Source organism: Asparagus officinalis, chromosome 7 (assembly GCF_001876935.1).
Source record: "Asparagus officinalis chromosome 7, Aspof.V1, whole genome shotgun sequence".
NCBI lineage: Eukaryota > Viridiplantae > Streptophyta > Magnoliopsida > Asparagales > Asparagaceae > Asparagus > Asparagus officinalis.
Window position 1 is genome coordinate 21,660,546 of NC_033800.1, and position 13,332 is coordinate 21,673,877.

At 34.7% G+C, this 13,332-nt stretch overlaps 2 protein-coding genes across 6 annotated transcripts; one reads left to right on the forward strand and one right to left on the reverse strand.

The window, feature by feature from the left end:
- Positions 4,000-6,108, forward strand: LOC109848147 (pentatricopeptide repeat-containing protein At5g56310-like). Its single transcript, XM_020417513.1, is given in 2 exon segments — positions 4,000-5,414; positions 5,417-6,108. Coding segments are annotated over 2 exon segments (1,581 nt in total). The 5' UTR covers positions 4,000-4,003; the 3' UTR covers positions 5,587-6,108.
- Positions 6,135-13,222, reverse strand: LOC109848146 (kinesin-like protein KIN-14B). 5 transcript variants are annotated; one of them, XM_020417511.1, is made up of 13 exons: positions 12,668-13,220; positions 12,283-12,560; positions 12,122-12,205; positions 11,865-12,032; positions 11,668-11,774; positions 11,377-11,555; positions 10,755-10,916; positions 10,399-10,614; positions 10,279-10,316; positions 10,053-10,180; positions 8,461-9,709; positions 7,405-7,559; positions 6,256-6,335 (listed from the first exon to the last, which is right to left on the reverse strand). In XM_020417511.1, the coding sequence occupies exons 2-12, from the start codon at positions 12,512-12,514 to the stop codon at positions 7,444-7,446; spliced, it is 2,679 nt and encodes an 892-aa protein (XP_020273100.1). In that variant the 5' UTR covers positions 12,515-12,560; positions 12,668-13,220; the 3' UTR covers positions 6,256-6,335; positions 7,405-7,443. The 5 variants fall into 5 exon arrangements, with proteins under 5 accessions (XP_020273096.1, XP_020273097.1, XP_020273098.1 ...); XM_020417507.1 differs by lacking the exon at positions 7,405-7,559 and having other exon boundaries at positions 6,135-6,335; positions 12,668-13,222; XM_020417508.1 differs by lacking the exon at positions 7,405-7,559 and having other exon boundaries at positions 6,135-6,335; positions 12,283-12,566; positions 12,668-13,222.

A 13,332-nucleotide genomic window follows, 5' to 3' on the forward strand; every position in this document is an offset into this window, starting at 1 on the left:
GGAGGTGAGATGGTCGATGGCGGTGGCGGCGGTCGGCGGAGGAGGAGGTGGCGCGAGGCGGCGGAGGTCGCGGCGGGGTAGGAGACGGTAGGACGCCATTGATGGAGGAGGGGGAGGTTTAAGATTAGGGTTTTATTAGGACTAGCGATAATGGCGGAGGTGATGAGGGAGGAGATGGGTTTGTTGGAAGAGAAGGAGAGATCTGGAGAAGGAGATGGGTAATTTGGGGATATATTCCCTTGGGAATTGTAATTGGGGCTGAATCATACTGAGTTCTCATTTTTGGGTCTAATACACATGAAAAATAATACAGGGGGCTGGGACACATTGTATTTCCATTTTTGGGGCCTTGAAGCAATTTTTCCATTTATCTTTAAGAAAACCCCTACCGCTTAAACCATCCATTTTAATTAATAGGTGGGGTGGGATATAGGGGGGGGGGATACTGTTCTCTTCATTTCATAATATAGCAAAAAGAGATACTTATGATTTGTAAGTTATAGTCTACAAAGAAATATAATCAATCATCACTCATATTACAATTTGGTAGCTTAACATATTTGAAAGGCATATCATACTCATTTTAAAAGCACGAGGCCAGGAAAAACCTTTCATGGTCAATATTACCCTTCACTATTTTGAATATTCATTTAAATCTTAATCTATTCTAATTTTAATCATATCTTATCTAATTCCCGTCAACTATCTACAGCTCAATAATTAAAAAAAGTTAGTTTAAATATTTTATTTAAATCTTAATCTATCCAAATGCTAATTATATCTTATATTAACTCTATATTAACTATATATAGCTCAACAATTTAGAAAAAAAATAAGATTAAGAAATTATATGCGGAGAACATATTATAATACATGAAGTATTAAAAAAACCAAACGTTTCAAAAATTGCATATAATAGCCTTAAAAGTTTAAATTTACACAAAACACATTTACTTTTTAAAACTTAAAAACAAACATGAAATCTAAAAATTTAAAATTTGTAATTAACACCCTCAATATTTATAAAATTGTAGAAATAACCTCAAAAAATCAAATTACAAAAAAACATCCTAAAATTCAAAGATTTCAAAACTTAGAAACAATATAGATGGATTCTAAGGATTACCATTAAGCACTTAAAAATTTAAAATTTATAAAAAATAACCTCAAAGTTATAAAAATTACAAAAACTCCCTCAAAAATAAAAAATTACAAAAAATCTTGAAATTTCAAAACTTATAACTGGTACACATCAAATTTAGAAATTATCAGTAGATCATTGAAATTTTGATTTTTTTTAAAAAACAACCCAAAATTTTAGTAATTGTAAAATATCTTTAAATTTTTATAGTTACAAGAAACCTTCTAACATTTAAAAACTTACTACCAACACATGAAACATGAATTATAAGCACCCAACTTACAACTTAAATTTTTTATAAAATACTATCAAAGTTTAAAAATTATAAAGCACACCCTCAAAAGTTAAAAATCACAAAAAAACTAAAATTTGGCAAAGAAAATAGGAAATAGTTGATATTATAACATTAAGATATATAAATTTAACTTTCAATTTAAAATTTATCATATTTTCAATATCTAAAAGTAGTCTAAGTTGATGCCGGTAAAAAATAACAATTTCAATAGATTAACATTATCCAGTTAAGGAATGAGAATTTAAAAATATATGATAGATTAAAAGTTAACATTACCGTATAAATTCAAGGAACTGCATAAAATTTTACTAATAACATTCATTGATAGAAGACAAATTAATAAAAGACTACAATATAATAGGTTAGCATTAATTGATTATAATGTATAAACATTTATCTCTAATGTTGATAAGATTTATAGGGTAAAAAAATACAAGGAGTTATATATGGAGAAACTATCAAAAAGTTTAGAGATATCATTTAAAAGAACTAAGTTGTTTTCATTTCAGATGGAAAAGTGAAGGAAATAAACTTAAAATTCGGAAACATTCATGAATCACTTGAATTGATATCGATAAAAGGCATATCTAACAAAGAAGCACTGACCGAGTTCCCCTTGAAGAAGATATTGAACAATTTTGTCCTAATTAAAAAAAGTATTCTTCATGAAAGATAGAACAAAAATTAGTAAGTATTTATAAATTTTCATATTTTATTCTTGAAATACTAAAGAAATCATAAACTTAATATAAAATTATATATAAATAATTTTATAATAGAAACTAAAGTGAAGCCATTGATCAACTATATTACGAGATATAATAAGCTAGATAAGATGAGGAAAATCACTATAATTGACAAAAAGTATGCACATAATACTTAGTTACCATAGCGTAGGTAAAAAAAATTAAAATTGATATTTTTCTTTTTTCTATATAGTGGCACGATCCTGCAAGTAGCCTTATTTGGGGATATGACTATCAACGAATGATCAATTTTTAGGGACACGATCAAAGATAAGATTGTAATAATACTGTCAGATTTCAAGATCTTTAAATATGAAGGTAAAATATTTTACAATTAAAATTCTTATTAAAGACCACTAAACATAAAATTCACATTATATCTGTCTCAAATTTGTAGGAAAGATATGTATGTCATCGTAAATTGTGTTAATAATATATATCAATCCAAAGATACAACTTATTGAAGAAAAAAGAGAATGATAAGTAAACCAAGCAAACAACCATATAACACGATAAAGAAAAAATATTACACTTTAAAGCTAATATGTAGGGTTCATTCAGAACAAGCTGCTACAACAAAAGCATCTCTATCAAGGCTCATTATAAAAACAAAACAAATTTAAATTATTGAATATGTTATAGAATAACTTAATTTTTTGAGGAAAATCAGAAATCTTTAGAAGAGATTTTCTATTTTAATATTTTAATATGGTTATGTGGATGCTTTTATCATATAGAAGTGTACTAGAGTTAGTATTAATCTTTATTTTATGATTTTTCTGAAGTCTATCAATGATTAGCAACAAAATTTATATTCTTTTTAGTTTCATCTTGGTTTATTGGCTTTAATTATTCATCCTTTTTTTATAACACTATTTCTTCAAGTGGTTTTCACTTTTACAACATTATACATTCTCAAGTCAAACTTGGTTTCATGTCGATCCAAATAATGTGCAAATTCAAATTAGCTTTAGATTATATATATTTTTTGTCAATTCAATTATTAACGTAAAAATTTTTAATTTAGTGTAGCCCATTAAAACAAACATTAAAGAAAATAAATAATCATAATACTAAAGTTTAAAGACATAAGTGAGCAAAAACAATCAAAGTGAAATTGAGTAACAACTTTTAGTAGAGAAATAAATCAAAAATACTTGATTATAGTATTTAATCACGTGCAATCCATTGCACGTGCATAAAACCTAGTAAACCAACATTTATAAACCAAAAAAATAAAAACAATATGTACGAGCACACTGTGTTAATACTTATTTTTAGTAATATATAACACACTCATGAAAGTTAATTTGAGAAATTTCATTGGTTTATCTTCTTCTTTTTATCATAACATACGGCATTTACTTTTAGTCTTATTTGTTTTCCTTATATTTGTCTTACCAAATATGCAATCATATTAACACGTAATTTTTTTCTCAGTGAATTATGTCCATATTTGCATCCATATGTGTAACTAACATGATATTAATTGGGCATCAAAACAGTATCAATGGGGCTTTGAACTTTGTACACTGATTCAAGAATTTATTTCTTTTAATGCGCATAATAAAATGATGTAGATCAGATCCAAGGATCGAAAAGTGACATCACCAGTGAAGTAGTAGATTCCAGAAGGGCCGGTTCTCAGACTTCGAATCCAATTGCGAGGGTGGAAGGGAAGAACATCACCCCGAAAAAGGAAAAAAAAAGAAAAAAGAAAAACTCCGAACTGGCTACATTTTCTCGAAGCGCAGAAGATTCCTGCTGATGAGACTTCGCGCGTGAAATATGATGCGCTCCTAGTAAATTACAAAATAACCAATGCTCGCTCGCTGCATTTCTCTCCGCTTCCTCTCCTCCTCAAATCTACCCGCTCATCTACCCGCCGCCACCCCAGACTTCATCTCTCTACTCACCCGCTGCTCCACCTTCAACCACGTAACCCAAACCCACGCCTTCGCAATCCCCCGCGGCCTCGATCGAGACAACCTCCTGCTCTCCAAGTTCATCTCCGCTTGCTCCCTCTTGGGTTTCAGAGACTACGCCTATTCAATCTTCAGACACCAACAACAGCCCAATGTCTATCTATTCAACACCGTGATCAAAATCTTGTCCCAATCTGAATCAGCTAGAGGCGCCATTGTGTTGTTTAAGGAAATTCAGCAAGTGGGTCTTCGGCCTGATACCTATTCCTTCCCTTTCGTGCTCAGGGCGGTTGCTAGCCTATCGAGTCTCGAGTTGGGTAAACAGATTCATAGTCAGATTCTAAGACACGGGTTGTCATCAGATATCCACGTATCGACTGGTTTGGTTCATATGTATTCAAACTGTGGGAGTGTCGATGATGCCCGTGTTGTGTTTGATGGAACGACTCACAGAGATGTTGTTCTCTGGAACGCGATGGTTGCTGGCTATGCCCGTGTTGGAGATGTTGATGGTGCATGTGGACTATTTGATCGGATGCACGAAAGAAATGTGGTATCTTGGACTACGGTGATTGCTGGGTATTCCCAAATGAATCGTCCAGATGAGGCGATTGGAGTTTTTAGGAGGATGCAGGTTGAAGATAGCATCGAACCAGATGAGATTGCGTTGTTGGCTGTGCTCTCGGCTTGTGCTCAGTTGGGTGCCTTGGATTTGGGGGAATGGATTCATGGGTTTATTGATAGGAAAAGGTTATATAAAATTGTTCCGCTGATGAATGCTCTCATTGACATGTATGCCAAATCGGGTAATATAGAAAAAGCACTTGAGGTTTTCGAGAACATGAAGAATAAGAGCGTGGTTACTTGGACGACGATGATTGCAGGATTTGCTTTACATGGGCTTGGCAATGAAGCTCTCGACATGTTCAATAGGATGGAAAAGGAGAGTGTTAAGCCTAATGATGTTACTTTTCTAGCCATTTTATCCGCTTGTAGTCATATTGGACAAACCAATTTGGGCAAATGGTACTTCGAACGGATGAGCTCTCATTATCATATTAAACCGAAAATTGAGCATTATGGATGCATGGTTGATCTCCTCGGTCGTGCTGGATGTCTAATAGAGGCTCACGCTTTAATCAAGGAGATGCCTTTTGAAGCAAATGCCGCAATATGGGGAGCTCTTCTGGCTTCTGCGAGAATGCGTGGAGATGTTGAGATGGGAGAGCTTGCCTTGAGACATCTCGTTGAGGTTGAGCCTCATAACAGCGCTAATTATACTCTTTTGTCTAATATTTATGCAGCATATGAGTAAAGGTTCCGGGAGGGAGTTCTATTGAAATAGATGGGAGGGTCCATGAGTTTACTTCGAGAGATGGTGCACATCCTTGTTTTGAAAGGATATATGAAGTTCTTTGTGAGGTGAAAGAACACTTGAAATTGATTGGAGATTTTCCTGTACTTATTGGTACTGCTTGAATTTGAAGGACAAATTCTACATAGATTGAGGAAAACATTCATGAACAGAGGAGACTGCAAAAGCCGCTCGAAAACAAAGATCTATATAGACTGTGAATTCCAGGTATACGAGGATTACATACACCTCAATTTTTAAAAGGACACCCTACATAGTTTAGCCTTCAGAAAGTTACCTTGATACACATACACAGAGGCGCGCAAGCGCGCACAGATTTCTTAACTAATTCACACCATCCCCACTCAAACTGTTATTTGATTCATCTGTTCCAGGTCTTGATGCATTTCATATCTAGCATCACGAAACTGGTAGGCCCAAGGAGTATGCGAAACTTAACAACTACAACTAGCTCAGAAGTTCTGTTGTATATTTTGCTCTAGTGTTTAGCTTGCTTTTAAGGACTTAGTGTGATTGTTCAGGCTTATATACTATAATAGCATTAAAGTTTTGTGTTTTGATTTTTGATTTTAATTTAGTTAGACTTGTGATTTTGTTTTTCTTTTTCATCAAAGTTGTCCCGTAAGTATCAGCCTGGGGGTTGCTGTACAGATAACAAATGAAAATTTCTATTATCATAATACTTACTTTTACATGTCTTTAAATCTATTATGCACATCTCCTGTTTGTATAGATGAGCACATATCAAATAAACCTAGTGAATACTTTTGACTGTAACACAATCCCCTGGCAATGCAAGAGCCTATCCCTTCGTGTTCACATCCACTCGAAGTAGCATTTCTCATCCGTCTGCCTGTACCACGAATTGGAACATACCATGAGATAACTATTCTTTTTGAAGTGCTTCAATTTATGTCTATCTTCTTCAAAAAATAATACAATAGATAATATATGCACAAGCAAGATGTAAAATCATCTAGGAAGAAAATAGTCGCTTTGAGATATCCATAGTAAAAAGTTCCACCGTAAATAAGACATATTCTCATCTCGGAGAAAGTAAGTACATATTTCCATTGGTACTTAGTGTATGATAGATCATTGAGTTGTGGATTTTCTCCAGTTCGAACTAAGAATGAGTTATACTAAGACCATACGATTAACTTACGTAACATATTATTACATAACCATAAACACCAAGCTTTGTTGAATTCCATTCAACAAGCATTCCTGTTGCGGACTAGGAGCACATCCCTTCAATTTTCTAAATCTTTAACCAACTGTTAACCTTATCACTTTAAACCGTCAGATTTCTGTAGGTTAGATATGGGCACACCTGGATGTATTAAGGATGCGTCATTGTTCTCAACAAATGTTGTCGTCAGATGTTTATAACATTACCGACACTTACATATAAAGAACACATAGTATATGGTATAGTAAGATACCAGTAAATCCATATGTGCATACATACTTGTCTTAAAGTTTTAGGACATGTTTGCATCCTGTGGTCTGACTTTCTGATGTCTGGCTTTGTAAACACTCCTTTGATGAAATTGTCTAAAATTACAAATTTTCTTGTAACATCCCATAGAACTCTACCTATGTAATGTATGGCAGAAAATTGTTAAAGTTGCTCGTATGACATATTATATGTAGATCCAACAGACAATCTTAAGCTTGCTCTTGCTGATTCTTATGCCAGAAATTTGAATCAAACATTTGCTTCCACGGGGGGATATTGGGGGAGTGAGATTTTGCGGTACGATGGGAACACAGTTTGTTCCTAATTCACATCTGAAGGGTGAAGGCACAATTTGTTTCTAACCTACTGCATTCCTTAATTTACAATAACATTTGAATGCTTTTCTAAAAGAAGAATAAAAGGAAAAGAAGAACTTTTGTGTGGAGTAATCATGTAAAACCTAGTCCTATGTTGACGGATCAACACAAATGCTAGCATCTTATAATGTTAAGCCCTGGAAGAAGTCATCCTCAAATCCTAATCTGCGAATCCCCAATCCTAAAAGAGCAATAGCCCATATCAATCGAACAGTATGCCCAAGTAGCTGGCTTGCCCCTGGAAAGGAAAAAAAGAAAAAGAAAAAGGAAAAAAGAAATGGAACACAATGTCAGGTAAAGTTTCAGTAGAGGTTGATGATCGATGCTACATTTTCTGGACAAACTGTTTAGAACTAGTCAATTTAGATAATAGCAGATTTGTGATCACTAAAATATGTAGCTTCCAATAGAACAAATTATGAATGGTTGTTTATGTATCAAACCTGATGTAGACGAAGGGAAATTGTTACAAGGGAAGCCGTTTCAAGGCTGTTTTTCATGTAGAAGATTCTCCAGAAAACCACCAAGTTACCAACACGATGTGATTGAGAATATATTCCGATATATTATTTTGGGTATAGATTTAGTTTAAAATAAATATTTTATCTATGTAGTCAGCATGTATCTGCTAATCATCGTCATAAATAAATGGCTATTCAGAGGAAATATCTGTAAAAGTATAGGTCGTTGAAAGTGTGATGAATTACTTTCGTTTTTGTCATTAATGAAGCATAGAATGACTCATGTAGTTACTGTGCTAAGTTGGTTCTAGTATTCATTTGCTGAAATAAAACTTATCTTTTAGAGCTAAAGATACTGGGCAAAATCTAGTTGCTAAGTTTGGTCTCAAGTTTCAACAAACTGAGAAAACAATCAAGTACTGGATCTACTTCTGAATTTGATAAGTTCATCAAATAGTAACTATTTTAGATGTAAACTTATGTTAAGACAGTCCCACTTTTTTGAAGTATCTTCATCCTTTGTTGTGTTATTTGACTAGGCATTGTGCTGTCTTATCAAGTTATGTTTTCTTGAGTGGTTAGTTAAAGCATACTCCTAAAGTGCTGTTTTATTAAATTCTAGAATTTAATTCATGTTTTTTCATGAGCTTGCTGTAATAACTATAGTCAGGGAGTTACCCTTCGCATGTTTTCCCTCTTCGGAGTTGGCAACAGTTACTGCTGAATCTCCCAGAGCTACAAACTTCTGAACAAGTTTTGCTTTATCTTCCGCCGTTAGCAATTTTCTTCTACATCTCATGGAGAACAGGCGAGTTTCCTCATTATCTATGTTGTGATCTTTAGAGCTACTTGAATCCTCATTGTAGCCATTGAGTAACATTGCCATTTCTTTGGTTACAGGAGTTCCTCTTTCTGCTAGAGCACTTTCACTACCAGACTCAATTTCCTCACAAGTGTTAATACACTCTTGTTTGTTTTCATGTATGCATTCGAACCTTTGATATCCTTGATCTGAATCATTTTTCTGAAGATGCTTTTTACTTGCTACATCTGATGATGAACTGTCGGTGATAGGTGTGTCCTTGTGAGGCTCTCCTTTAATCATGGATTCATCAAAGTTCTTATTTGTCTTGTATAACCTTAGCTCTTCTCTGAAATCATTTAGATTTTCGTTGGCATCCGGACTTGAGTTTTTTGCATCAGTAGGAATAGCAAGCACTTGTTTGTACGAACTATTCTGTTCTTTCATTTGTAACTGAAGCCAATTATCAAGAACCAAATTGTTCTCATACTCTAATTTGTTTGTCTGACCGTCTTCTGACTCATGGGAATTTTCATCTGAAAAAGAAGACTTTGAATCTCTGGGGGATTTCTCTGGTTCTGGGAAGATAACCTTTTTGATCTGATACTCAGATGTTTCTCGACTCCATTCAGTTCCATCATTTGCACTGTAGTTCCAGTTGAAGATGCTAATTGAGGGCATACTAAATTCTGAGCCATGTTCAGACTGCCAATCCACACCCTTAGTTTGGTAAGTCACAGATTCAGCATAAACTGATGAAGGCCTTCGCTGCTTTGGAGGAATCTGTGGCTTCCTGCTGCTATTCCAAGAGATCGGCTGATTAGTGCCTGTTTTTCTTCGACTGCAGATTGTGGGTCTCATGAATCTTGGTAAGTCTGCTGGAGCTCTTGTTGAACCTTTGGCTCTCTTTATCTTGTCCTTCCCATTAGGCTGAATACTTTCGATGGATAGATGGGAGGTTTCAACATTTCCTTCACTTTCTGGCTCAGGTCCTGTTAACTGCTTTAGTCTCTTAGTAAGCCTCTCAATATTCTTTTTAACATCTTGTCGTTCACTTTCAAAATTTTGAACCTTTTGCAGCAGTTCAGTCATTGCAAGTTCTTTTTTAGCTCTCATTTCCTGTTTCTGATAACTGGTTAGAATGGAGTAAAGAAGTAGTGCTATTTATGAAAAATGATTTGCTTTTGTTTACAATATGAACCTTATATACACTAATACGAGATCCTATAACTTACAAAGAAAGTCATTGAATCGCATATTGCCTAAGATAATTTATTTAAGGGCGTCTATCTGCAACAATAAATCTAGAGGGGTAGTAAGTTCAAAGCAATGGTACTACAGGGGTTCTATCCACGATTAACCCTTCCTTTAATGGTTAGAATAATTTTGCGTAGTTTCATCTGTTACAATTGTTCTATAGAATATAGTAATACACAATAATATGCTGCAAAAGGAAATGCTTACATACCGTTGCTTCTTCACTCCCAAGATGGATGCTTCTAACTCTTGTTGCAAAACTAAGGGAACATATGGTTTCACACATATCTTCTTCTTTGGGGCTCACATGGACAAGCATCAAGGATTTTGAATCTGATCCTGAAACCATGTATAGTGATACCTGAAACTTCAGTTGCTACCAAATATTTTATAGGAATAAACAAGAAAGATATTGTTCAGAGAAATAGCAGACTTACCAAGGGAATCTCTGAGAACTTGTGTAAGCTTACTATTCCTGCGAAATGTGGGAAACCCAAATTATTTGCTTTTTGGAGGGACACAATTAATTTCTACCTAAAAGTTTCCATTAAAAGTACCTGTAAGGAACATGAGGCTTTCTACTTTGGAGTGCACTAATAACATCCCCAAGGGCTGAAAGTGATAGATTTATTGCCTTCCCCTCTTCGAGTCTTCTCCCGCTTGCCTGTGTCTTTAACAGTCGTTCACTTCCACCTAAATCAACCATCCATATCTTATTTGTATCCCTACATCTCGCTGATGCTCCGCAACCAGTTACAGATATTCGGATAAGGCTGTCCTGGGCATAGATTAGCAAAATTTATCATTTTATTCTAATTGCTTATATTTTTTTGCCTTTATTTCTTTCCTCTTTTCTTAGATTGCTATAGTCAGGGTATTATTAAAAGTCTACACTAGACGCACAAACAGTTACCAGTGAGATCTGCTTGATGTAGAATTAGACATGGTTGGAGCTGTTGATCTAAAATGGTTGCCGAATTTATATAACTTCTTCACTTCCTTGAAATTGTTCACTTTGACAGCAGTAAGATTTTCGATCTCTATGCCACCATTAGGATCTGTTTGGATTGAAAGGCTGTTTGAAGAAAATTACATGAATAATTAATCTCTAAACAAGAGTGTCAATCAAAACCTAATGTGGAAAAAATTGAAATATAAAAGCACAACTAATTATTGGTTATAATCTAGTTGAGTAGATATATTCACTTGCTTGCCATTGGAAGATGAGGCAGAAGATAGAGGGTATTCCAGTATACTATATGCAAAGTATTAGAATTACAAGTACTAAAGTGCATCTGGGAGATAGCCAATGAACAGATTCTAGTTAATGTATTCCACATAGGTTGCCCTTTATAGATTAATGAAGGAGAAAACAGATTCATGTTTTGACCCCATAGATCTGGGAGATGAGTGTTGCCATTATTGTTGTTTGGTGATGGACCAGAAATACAACGTGGCTAATTTTAAAAACCAAGCTGTTGCAAGAATAGATAACGAAACTGTTTTTTATCATCAACAAAAAGATGAAACTTTACCAAGGTACTTTAGGAATCCTTAGCTTCACACTCCGAGGAACAAGTAAATCCCGTAGGCCTCCCAAATATATCTCAAGCATACTGAAAGTAAACTGGAGTTTGTAATTGCTTTCTAATGCTTGGTCAAACAAGGCTTCAATTCCTCGAGGCACAACACCAGGGGAGTTTGGTATGCCTTCCTAAATTATGCAAACAACAACATGCAGAAAAATATGGCTTTTCTATTTCAGCAAGTTATATTTTACTCTGCGATCAAGTCATTTTAGACATATTTGCGAGATGAAAACATACCATAGTATAAGTTTTACCCGTGCCTGTTTGTCCATAAGCAAATATGCAAACATTATATCCATCCAATGCAGATTTTATCACTGGCTCTATTTCAAGAAAAACTTCATCTGCAAAAATTTTAAAGCTTAGATTTAATTATCTCATATGTTTAGGCTCTAGTGTTATATATTTCAAATGATGAATTAAGAGACACATACCTTGTGTTGAGTGTGGGTGGAAAACCTTATCGAAAGTATATTGTTTGGTCTTCTTGTCAGTAATATTCAGAAACACAGTGCTTGAATCTGAAGACGCTACTGGTCTTCGGTTACTATATGGCTCATCTCCTAATAGTGGTCGTATCCGACAAAATACACGAATATTCCCTGCAAAAAAAAAAGAGCAAAGTTTGAATTCTTATAGTTACTAACTGGTCATGAATTTTATAATTGAATTGAGATAGTTGTTATCTGACCTTTCAGATCCAAGTACTCATTTAGCGCTTGCCTCCTTCCTATGTTCAACTTGTTGACCCGAGCATTTAGTAAATTGATATCACCTGTCACCAAACAAAAGGGTAATGTTTCTTGATTCTCAACAATAAAGCGGAAAGATGAAGTAACAGAGGGAATGTACCTTGAATCTTTGAAATAGCTTCATATTTCTCAGTCTCAGTTTTTTCTGATTCTGAGCAACTCATTTGAGAACCACCATCTATCCTGAGAGATGTCACATTGCTTATTATTCGACGAACAGATTCGACCCAGTTGGGAGTCAAGTCTTTCTTGAATCCTAGAAGTGAATGTATGGACTCTGGCAAGCTTTGAATTGATTGTCTTGGATAGTCTCTTTTCAAGAACTCATCCATAGTAGTCGCAAATAGAAGTATCCTATCAAGCTGAACTTCTAATCCCCTGAAACTTAAAGAAACAGTGAAGATTTAGTTTTACTTCTCTTGTGTTTAACTTCTGCAGGAGAACGCAGATATAAAAGAGATATGAGGTGAAGGAGAGAATCTGACCTGAAGTTTGTGAGATCAGCTGAAAAATTCCAGCTTTGCTTGTACAGTATCTTATAAAGATAAGATAGTTGAACCACTTCCACAGCTCCATCCAAAATCTACACTGTACTTAAAGCCAACCTTGAAGAAGCCAAAGTAACCCTCAAAGAAAAGGTCAGTTTTCTATTCAAAGGCACTCAACTGATTTTGTTTTCTTCTTATTTTTTTTTCTCAGTCAAAATTCAGAAAGGCTGAAGACTACGGGGCCAGTGAGAAGCAAGAAAAGCCTGGAGCGCATTAATAATTAAATACAAGTTGAGACATCATCAGTAGTTTTGATGTTGAGGACAGGGAAATAATGGCTCTCATTTCAATCAGAAGGTGATATCAGCAGCTTGGTTGGAAAATGGTCTGCTACCAACTGTAATCTTTTGATAAATCCGTTGCTGTATATTTTTGCCCATTCCTGTTCTAGAAATTTGGAAAACTTTGGCATTTTGGAAATGGAGAGCACTGAAAGAAGAGCAGCTCTACTTCATGTGTACCTAGAAAGATACAAGAGAGGAGTGAGAAAGGGATGCATAACTTAGAGATGCTTTCTTCTTGGATAGAGAATCTAGTTGAATAAATTAGGGTAAATTTATAACAGCCCCAAAACTTAGAGCCGTTTTCCAAGAATTTCCCAC